The sequence below is a fragment of the Diadema setosum genome, chromosome 11, assembly GCF_964275005.1.
Source record: "Diadema setosum chromosome 11, eeDiaSeto1, whole genome shotgun sequence".
NCBI lineage: Eukaryota > Metazoa > Echinodermata > Echinoidea > Diadematoida > Diadematidae > Diadema > Diadema setosum.
This window is the reverse complement of record NC_092695.1, coordinates 17,113,008-17,123,666: the sequence shown is the minus strand read 5'-3', so window position 1 is coordinate 17,123,666 and position 10,659 is coordinate 17,113,008. Positions and strand designations below refer to the sequence as shown.

At 39.8% G+C, this 10,659-nt stretch overlaps 1 protein-coding gene across 1 annotated transcript; it reads left to right on the top strand.

The window, feature by feature from the left end:
- The first annotated feature begins 1,785 nt into the window (after nucleotides 1-1,785).
- LOC140235319 (leucine-rich repeat and fibronectin type III domain-containing protein 1-like protein) lies at nucleotides 1,786-5,175 on the top strand. Its single transcript, XM_072315344.1, has 2 exons — nucleotides 1,786-2,401; nucleotides 4,397-5,175. The coding sequence occupies exons 1-2, from the start codon at nucleotides 1,786-1,788 to the stop codon at nucleotides 5,173-5,175; spliced, it is 1,395 nt and encodes a 464-aa protein (XP_072171445.1).
- Nucleotides 5,176-10,659: the final 5,484 nt, after the last annotated feature.

Here is a 10,659-nt window from a genome sequence, read left to right as displayed (position 1 = left end):
TTTTTTTGATAGGTAATTATTCATTGTTTTCTTATTGATTTTGAAGTCAGCAAGACGGACACCAACTCTTCGATAAAGTAGGTATACTTGATTTTTGAAAAAAAAAGTTGTGAACACATTTACACCACAGTAACACCAGTTAGTGTGGTCTCCTATTGACACACTGCGAGTGTTATTCTACTGACATTAAGACCAGTAGTATCAAAATTAACACCATGCAATGTCATTGTTGATTGAACACCAGCGCAGTGTTAAAAATATCACAAGCTACAGTGTCAAATCAAAATCACGAAGTGCCAGGTGAGCACTTTTCAAAATCATCACAACATACTTTGTATAATATACACCTTTTGGTGTGGTCTTTTATTGACACTTGATCGGTATTAGAATTGACACCCATAGTGTTAAATCTAATACCGATCTTTTTGTAGTGTAACAAGTGCGCCTTCGCGTGAGGACAACGCTGTTTTTCTCCTAAAAAGAGCAAGGATGATTATCTGTAGCTGCGGCAGGCTTGGCAACGGGAAAATTCTACCTTGATGATAATTATCATTAATTTTTCTTTCACGAGTCTGACATGAGTGCATTTTTTCAAAGTTGGAGTGATGAGCTAAAAACTAAGTGTCCACGGAATCTATGACCATTGCAACGTGTTAGGTTAAAGGTACTGTTTACCATTGGGAGCAGTGATTTAAATAAAAGATGTTCAAGATATCACATTTGATGCATGTGTGTATAGGTTAGTTGTATCACAAAACATCCTTCCATGTGAACTATTGTTCACATTTTGTATATTCAACAATACTTAAATTAACTATACTGATTCAAATATTTACATTGGTTGTTACTATCCCTAACTCGCATTTAAGAACTATTTTGAGCACTAAATCTGGGTTTTTGTTTCATCTGCAAATGTGTTATAATGCAGGGCCGGCGCAGTGTTTTCAAATGTGTAGGGGCCCACTTCCGGGTTTCATGAGCTAACAAGCAAAAAAAAAAAAAAAAAAGGCTCATCTCTTCTCCCCGTCCACTTCCGGGTTTCTTCAGCTGACAAGCAAAAAAAAAAAAAAAAAAGTCTTCAGAGAAAACATAACCTTACCGCCGCCATACTTCAAGATCCCTATCTATTTCTATTTTAGTGCCACTTACGTATTTCCGGGTTAAAAAAAGTGTGGGGGCCCAAAATGATGACACCTTATGTATTCCTTTGTATGGTGCACAAAAAGTGTGGGGGCCCGAGCCCCCACGGCACCCACGGCTGCGCCGGCCATGTAATGTCTTTAACCGTGTCCAATCAGTTGCGTTTTACTTGTTGACTTTATTTTCTTAAGGAGGTCAAATGTCCTCTATGGAACTTTCATCTTGTGTACCATAAGATATTTTTTTTTTGAAATAACAATATTCAAAATCATAGGGACTTCAGCATGATAACACCACATACCTTGGAAGTGAGACTGAGACCAGAAAATCGCTTTTATTCTAATTTCATGACCGTCAAAATGATGATTATGATTCTTTGACATGTAAAAAAAAAGTAATCCTAATGATCCTTGAAACAAATACCTTTGCTTCCAAATTTTAAGTGGCATTTTTTTTTTTTGTAACTAACATATTTCTATTAGGAGAATAATCTAACGGAGAGAGAGAAAAAAGATATTACAATTTGAAGTTCTTTTTAACATTTTCTTTTTCATCTCTGTTGATATTAAAATCACGTTTCCTCGCCCCCCCCCCCCCCAAAAAAAAAATCTTCTTCAGCTTACGGTGACTGACTGAATGTCCATAATGGCTCTTACATCTCGACACCTCCTGGACCTTAAGTCTTGCTGCTTTATGCTGCTCCAATTGGCAGTTTTTGCTCATGGCTCCGGGCTGTCAGCCTGCCCCAACGTCTGCAAGTGCTACGCATTGCGCATGATTGATCCATGGGTACGCGTTGACTGCCGGCGTGCTCACTTGGACAAACTTCCAACATTGGGACCCAAAGTCACGATTTTATATTGTGCAGAGACACGGGTTGATCGCCTGCTGCGAGAAACATTCACTAACGCTTCTAACCTGGTCTACGTGTCAGTTGTCAACAACCCAATCGTGCATATTGAGGGCGGATTGTGGAGTGTTTTGCAAAGGCTCACCCACCTAGAACTTGTAAATGCTGTCCTGACAGACAGTCAGGTCGCTTTGCTACGTGATTCGCCTTCGGTTCGTATACTTCGTCTAAGCAGCAACCTCATAACGGAGATAACCAAAGAGCACTTTGAAGGTATGCCCTTCTTGGAAGAGCTCATACTTGACAACAACCGCATCAGTCGATTTGCATTTTCTCATGACTCTGTGAAATTGGTGAATCTCAGCGGAAATCTCATGTCAGAGGTCCAAGATGACTCTTTTGCTGAGATGAGTATGTTAGAAACTCTAGATCTATCGAAAAATCGACTGACTCATGTGAGCAGAATCGTATCCCCAACTCTAAAGACACTCATTTTATGTGGTAACCAACTTGGTTACATTGACAGTCTAATCTGGCTGCGCTGCCCACAGTTACTTTCAGTTAATGTCAATGATAATCGGCTGGAAGACTTTGGTAATCTTTCGAGGTTGTTACACCTCGAAAATTTCAGGGCGAACGGCAATATGGTAACTAGCATCGCCAACTTTAATGGACTGGGTAGGCTGAAAAGTTTGGATCTTGCGTGCAGCCGAATCAAGTCAATCATAGATGTGCCCTTCTTTCCCAGTCTGCGTAGTATTAATCTGAGTAATAACGAGATAAATGAGTTGCCCAACAACCTGCTTACTAACACACCAAACTTGCGGTATCTCCGTCTCTCGAACAATGCCCTGACGAGAATTGACGGAGTTTTAAATGCGCCGTTGCTCAACGCGCTCTACTTGACGAACAATTCCATTCATTACGTGGACCCTCTCGCGTTTTCAGTGGCAGCGTCATTGATGGTGCTCGATGTTGGACAAAATAAGTTACAGGATCTTCAGGCCTTCTCTAACTTGCCCATGCTTTATTCACTCAATATCACCGACAATGAGGTCTCTTCACTAAACTTTCCCGCTCTTCAGAATTGTCCCCGTCTCACAAATCTTGATATGTCTCGAAACAAATTCGAATCTTTGCCCGTATTTCCAACTATCTATGATCTCGCCCAGCTCGTCCTCGATTCGAACCCAATCCGAAGTGTCGTGTGGGAAAACCTGGGCAATCTAGTCCGGCTCAGGCTGCTGTCTTTGATGAACACGGAAATTGCTCATATCCCTCGACTGACAAGTCCTGCGACACTAAACGAACTGCGTCTGCAGAGTAATGTAGCCATGACGATCCAAACAAATCCGTTCTCTTCTCTTCGGAGCCTTCGAGAGTTACGCATCGACGGATTTAGCCCTCCGTCACTTTCCGCTATTGGCACACCGTTTGTTTTAAACACACTTATTTTGCGTTTCGGAAACCTGACGCAGATTGCAGAAGATGTTTTTCTCTTATCTGTAACACATATTGACATCTCTCATAATAAAATATCACATTTTGATATTAATTCCCTGTCCATGTCGCGGCTAAAGTATCTGAATGCCGAAGACAATAGGATTTCCAACATTTCTTTTATGCGATATTTGCCTACTGTCGAAACAGTAAATCTCAGAAATAATAGAATCCAAAGAATTTCAATCAATACGTTTCAGGGATGCACTGATTTACATACGCTCGATCTATCACTCAATCCTGTTGAATTTGTACCCTCCACTACTTTCCATGACTGCCAAAGTTTGCGAAATCTATATATTTCGAATACGGCGTTAGCAAACTTTTTGCCGGCGTTGCAAACTGTAGAGATAAGTGATGACAGGAGAGTAACTGGACTTCATGACCTCCACCTCGACGGAAACGGAATCACAAATATCAATTCTTCACTTATCCCTCGTTTCTCAACCCTGATGACACTGAACCTTGCTAACAATCCTCTTCAGTTTATAAGTGCGGATTTGGGACTCTGGATGCCGTTGTTGTCATCTCTAAACTTATCAAACACAATTCTTCAAGATGGTCCCGCTGGTATTTTGCAACACCAACCTTTTCTGAGGTATATCTTTCTCAATAATATCACTACATTACAGAGAGTTGACGACATTGTCGATCTGGAACTGCCTCATGAGATACATATCGAACGGCTAGAACTGAAGAACAATCTGCTCTCAACCTTGCCGAATCTTACCGGCACGTTTGTCGCAGAGCTTGTTGTTTCTCACAACAATATTTCGAGTGATTTTTGGCAAACAGTGGACAACAACAGTGACATCCTTTTTCTTGACGTGAGTTATAATAACATAGATGCATTAGAAAGGCAAAGTTTTCAGATGTTTCCTCTCTTAACAAGTCTTAACGTGACAGGAAATAGACTAAGACGGGTTCAGGGAGATGGCGTGAAGACAACCCCGCTGCTGCGGTCTCTTGACTTCACACACAACTTGCTTCACCACGTGCCGCAATCGCTCTTAACTGATGCTCACCACCAGGCAAGAATCAATGTTTCAGACAATCCGTTAGAGTGCGACTGTCGTGCAAGATCCTTCTCTAGACGATTGAGGGATAACTTTCTTCTCTACGGCGACACAGGTCCAGAATCCGGGGTCGTCTGCGCACAGCCAGACAGGTTATCGGGCAAGCGCTTGGCTGAGGTTGCTGAAGAAAAAATGCAATGCGTTCCCATCCAAGACCCGACGAAATCGCAGTGGGTCGGAGCTGAAGGCGACACGGTGAGACTTGAGTGTCCCGTCAATGATCCGACAGATGTAATGGTATCCTGGACCATTCCTCACAGCGTTCCGCACACGACAAATACTACTCATGAGGGCATGACTGCTTTCATTGGCGGTGATTTTATCATAACCAACATGAGTTCTGATTACGTGGGTACCTACAAATGCAACGCTTCAAACCTCATGGGATGGACTATTTTGAACATCAGTCTTCAGCTGACGCGCCAAGCTCCCATGTCCCAAAAAATCTGGCCAAGTAGCGGAACTGCAGATGATGTCAAAGACGGCATTTGGGAAAATAGTTCTAAAGAAATGCTCGTGTCAAATTCTCCTACATTCAAGCAAAGCTACCTGTTGGTGGCAAACTGTTTCTGTGCCACTTTGTCTCTCTCCTTGACAACCAAAACTTGATCTGGAGATTGCTTTTCTCTTCGTGTAGTCATGCGTTCATTCGATAAAACGCTCGTTTTTCCCCCTGTAATTTGTAGTCATACATTAATCCAGTTTTTGTAATGTATGTTATGAGAATTTATGGCTTAAGCCAACATTTTCAAGGAGCCACGTTTTAATGGTTTGTTTCTTTTTTTTTTTATTGTACATGTAATTTTCTTCTGTATTGAAGTGTATCATTGGACAGGATGAAAAAAAAAGTCCTTTGTTGTTCATGTATATTCTGCACGTTTTAACAACAAAAAAAAAAAAAAAAAAACCTTGCTGTATCCATAAATGATTTGTGAAATTGGCAACACGTACATTTTAAAGTTCCCTTTTCTCTGTCAGATTTACTTGTTTATATACATATATTTCTTCTTGATTTTGCATAAGTTTCATTAATCTATAGCAAGTTGCAGCTATTCTTGCTCCAATGTGAAATTTACAGTTAAATTCGGAGTTGGCTTTTTAAGGATTACAAGACAATAATTTCTTTGGGAAAATTACCCCAGGACTTAATGGGTTAAGGCTATACAAAGTCCAAAGCACCGTCTCAAAAAGATCATCCTCTCAATCCAACCAATCGGATTAAAAAAAAAAATGTATGTAAACATTGTGAAAAGTTTGATTAAAAAATGGGACAAGTGCAATCTTTAAACTATGCCAGTCAAGTATTCGCTCTAAAAAAAAAAAAATCTCAATTAAGCACAGTATAGATTAATGGATACGAGTTGAATACTTTGCTGTCCACTCCTTTTTTTTTTCTTTTTTTTTGCAATCATATTCAATGTAGATATTGGACCTGTGAATTTTATAATATATGATGTTATTCTTGTATGTGTGTATCACATGTACATCATAATCATTTATGTTGGTCAATATGTATGTATTTGAATATTTCGATCTGTCTTTAATGTTTATGACACAGAATCTCCTTGAATTCTCAAACGAATGTTTCAAAAAACGATGTGTACGCAACAATCTAGGAAGTGACTGTCCTGAAATTTCCAAATACTGAAACTAATTTTTGACCAGAAAAATGATATCTATAATACTTGTCTCAGATTTTGAATTTTCAGACTTCTATCGCTAGAATAACTGCAGCTAAAACAATATTTCCAAGTATCATCCTATAAATGGTGAATGAAATTTTAGTGTGAATGGTGTGAAGTATATTCAACACGCCTTTCTACTTTTACTTGATATGTACAAAACAATGAAAGAGTTGTGAGATGAAGGCATCACCTAATCTAATCTCATCTAATCTAGTTACAAACAACATTACAATATTATATCTTATTTAATTGCATGAAAACATTAAAACTTTGAAAACTTTCTTATTAATGTCCATTTCTTACATTGTGCATATAATCACTTTGATTTTATAATATGTTCGTTTGTGCTCTTTTAACAAGGGTAGCTTAGATCCGACAGATCATTGCACTATACCCTTTTTTATACATGAAAATAATGGCAGCTCAATGTCGCAATGGAAAATCAGCCGTTGTCGCATAGTAACCTATTTTAATGTCTGTTCGCGACTAACCAGAATTCGACAGTAACTTCCTAAGATATGCACTCCTCTTTCTCATCCATGTGGTACCACTTACACCTTGCATGTAATCTGTGAATGTAGAAGTGACATAGAAAAGTAGGAATGGATCAAGAAATTAAGGGAGGGAGGAATTGGTGCTTATCATCCGCCCATTTACTAGAATTAACGTATAGTATAGCATGACTTAAATTGTATTTCTATTTATCGATGCAAATACTTGTAGATATTCCTGTAGAGAATGTGTACTCGAAAACTCACGCACACTGTATATCTGATACTTTATACGTTTGTATCTATGAACATTTAATATTCTGTAGCTTTTGTCGAATTTGCGTAATACAGTTGTATAACTATCGACGTGAATGATCAACAGCTTTATAGTCTGGTCTTACAACATTTATAGTCCGCATTATACTCACATATTAGTCAAAGCCATCAATGCTTCAGATCAATATACATCAACTCAAAACGTTTCATAAAAAATATGTGATGATGATTAAAGAAAAGGTTATCACTTTGTTAAATAAAGGGAAAATCCCCAAACTGCAAGAGTGTTTTTTTTTTTTCAATCAGCGTCGTTATGAAGTGTGAATGATGATCACAATCCTTATATCATTCTGTCGTTTAGGACAACGTGTGGTTGAGTCATATACTCTTATTTTATTTCTTATAAGGGTGAAGAAAAAATGCCGTCACGTCCAAGTCGTCCTATCGGCTAGATTTCTAATTTTCATGATTTTAATTCAATCTTGCAGTGCCGAAAATTAGAAACAACAAACATATCAATGTGACAGAGTACCTATCCCCAAAACAATAAAGAAATCATTTGGACACATGAACATCGGACTACATCAACCGTTCATATTTCAGTATGATTTCCACATTGTTGTGATTGCTTATAAATAATAAAGATGTGGTTAGTAGTTCCACACTTGCGTAATATGCTATTTTGTGTGTTTAATGTTTATGTATATTGATACAATGGTAGGTTACGTATGGTCCTGACGCATGCTATTTAATGCCCCTCGGCGCCTATGTAGATGTCGACGCACGCACACATGCAAAAACAGATAATTAAGATAATTATTATGTAGAAGTGGCAGTTCAAATTTCAAATCAATCAAAGCCCGCATGCAGATATTTCAGCATAATTACCGTGGCTCAGTGGGAAAGTGCTGGATGATATATCACCTAGTTGCTTTTTTATGTGTTGTAGTTTTAAGTTTCTCCTCAGCTCCCCATTGGTCACGAATATTGTTTCATACACACATACAGTGGCGTAACTACGGGGGGGGGGGGGCATGGGGGGGGGGGGCACGTGCCCCCCCCCCCCCCATCCGCTGGTTAAAAAAAAAACAAAAAAAAACAAAAAAAAAAAAAACCTACCAAAATGGTAATTCAAGGGTTAGTAAACTGCTTTTGAAATCGACATGAAAGGATGATCAAGAAAAACGATATTTTTCTAAGATTTCTTTTAACCATATAATTCAAGAGGTATTATAGTGAAACATTGTTCAAAAAGCCCGGAGACGACAAAAGATTGTGATTCAGTGTGATTCCTGGTTGGCATTTTGAATACAAGCAGGTTGTGCGCAGTGTACTCAGAACATCGGAATGGCAAAAAGAGTCGCTGCAATGTTGCGCAATGTGATGTTTGATAGGTTGTACACATTTGCTATCAAAGCTTGATCATTGATTTTGCAGTGTCTATGTTGCTTTACATACTAGTCTATATTAAAATGCCTTGCATTGCCAATAATAAGACTTGACCTTGGCTATTTCCTAACTTTTTCATCTATATGAAACACACACACTCACAAACACAAACAAATTAGGGGATGCTCTATATAAATTGCAGATTTTGGACAGCCTTCTCCCGCTTGGTCACTTCGACGCCCCCTCGCTGGCAGGTCATACCTCCCCCAATCATAAACATAAACCGACACCCTTGACTACCAGTGGCGGATCCAGGGGGGCGCACCGGGCGCCCCCTCCCTCCAAAGCGAAAAAATATATATGTAGCTACAACGACAGTTTTTGGACTGTAAAATGTCAACATTTTCAAGCTCACTCGCTTCGCTCGCTCGCATTTAATCGTTATGCCATTCTCGTGATGTTACTGCCAGCAACTGCCAGCAGTTGGGCCCGGTGCAACCCCCTTAATTTCCAAAGCAAATATATATATATATATATATATATATATATATACATACATACATATATTATTATATATAGCTACAAACGGCAGTTTTGGGACTGTAAAATGTCCAAATTTTCAAGCTCGCTCGCTTCGCTCGCTCGCATTTAATCGTTATGCAATTCTCCTGATGTTGCTGTCAGTAATTGCCAGCAGTTGCGCCCGGTGCGCCCCCTCCCCTTAATTTCCAAAGCGAAAAAATATAGCTAAAAACGGCAGTTTTGGGACTATAAAATGTCAAAATTTTCAAGCTCGCTCGCTTCGCTCGCTCGCATTTAATCGTAATGCAATTCTCCTGATGTTGCTGTCAGTAATTGCCAGCAGTTGTGCCCGGTGCGCCCAGGCCCTCTCCTTAATTTCCAAAGCGAAAAAATATAGCTACAAACGGCAGTTTTGGGACTGTAAAATGTCAAAATTTTCAAGCTCGCTCGCTTCACTCGCTCACATTTAATCGCTATGCAATTCTCCTGATGTTGCTGTCAGTAACTGCCAGCAGTTGCGCCCGGTGCGCCCCCTCCCCGTAATTTCCAAAGCGAAAAAATATAGCTACAAACGGCAGTTTTGGGAATATAAAATGTCAAAATTTTCAAGCTCGCTCGCTTCGCTCGCTCGCATTTAATCGTTATGCAATTCTCCTGATGTTGCTGTCAGTAATGTATTTGCCAGCAGTTGCGCCCGGTGCGCCCCCTCTCCTTAATTTCCAAAGCGAAAAAATATAGCTACAAACGGCAGTTTGGGGACTGTAAAATGTCAAAATTTTCAAGCTCGCTCGCTCGCATTTAATCGTTATGCAATTCTCCTGATGTTGCTGTAAGTAATTGCCAGCAGTTGCGCCCGGTGCGCCCCCTCCCCTTAATTTCCAAAGCGAAAAAATATAGCTACAAACGGCAGTTTTGGGACTGTAAAATGTCCAAATTTTCAAGCTCGCTCGCTTCGCTCGCTCGCATTTAATCGTTATGCAATTCTCCTGATGTTGCTGTCAGTAATTGCCAGCAGTTGTGCCCGGTGTGCCCAGGCCCTCTCCTTAATTTCCAAAGCGAAAAAATATAGCTAAAAACGGCAGTTTTGGGACTATAAAATGTCAAAATTTTCAAGCTCGCTCGCTTCGCTCGCTCGCATTTAATCGTAATGCAATTCTCCTGATGTTGCTGTCAGTAATTGCCAGCAGTTGTGCCCGGTGCGCCCAGGCCCTCTCCTTAATTTCCAAAGCGAAAAAATATAGCTACAAACGGCAGTTTTGGGACTGTAAAATGTCAAAATTTTCAAGCTCGCTCGCTTCACTCGCTCGCATTTAATCGCTATGCAATTCTCCTGATGTTGCTGTCAGTAACTGCCAGCAGTTGCGCCCGGTGCGCCCCCTCCCCTTAATTTCCAAAGCGAAAAAATATAGCTACAAACGGCAGTTTTGGGACTATAAAATGTTAGAAGTGCTGACCATCAACGCTTTCGCGCTTCATCACCTGCACACGCACTCACAGGCACCACTCCTGTTTACCAAGTAATTGTATAAAACTGGATTTACACGCACTTTAACATGGCCCATCTGTATTAGTGTTCAAGTACTACAATAAAAAATGGTAATTTAACTCTGGCTGTCCGTCTGTTCAAGCACGGCTTATAACGGCGGCCCTCTGCATCATATGTATATATTATATATTGTACTGTGAATTAAGTCATTATTGGCCATATAAACATTTTGTATGTTATTTAA

Excerpts from the sequence above, each read along its gene's own strand:
- LOC140235319 (XM_072315344.1), top strand. The coding sequence starts at position 1,786 with ATGGCTCTTACATCTCGACACCTCCTGGACCTTAAGTCTTGCTGCTTT. Across the intron at positions 2,402-4,396 it reads TGACTCTTTTGCTGAGATGA|GAAATAGACTAAGACGGGTT; the intron begins GTATGTTAGAAA and ends TTAACGTGACAG.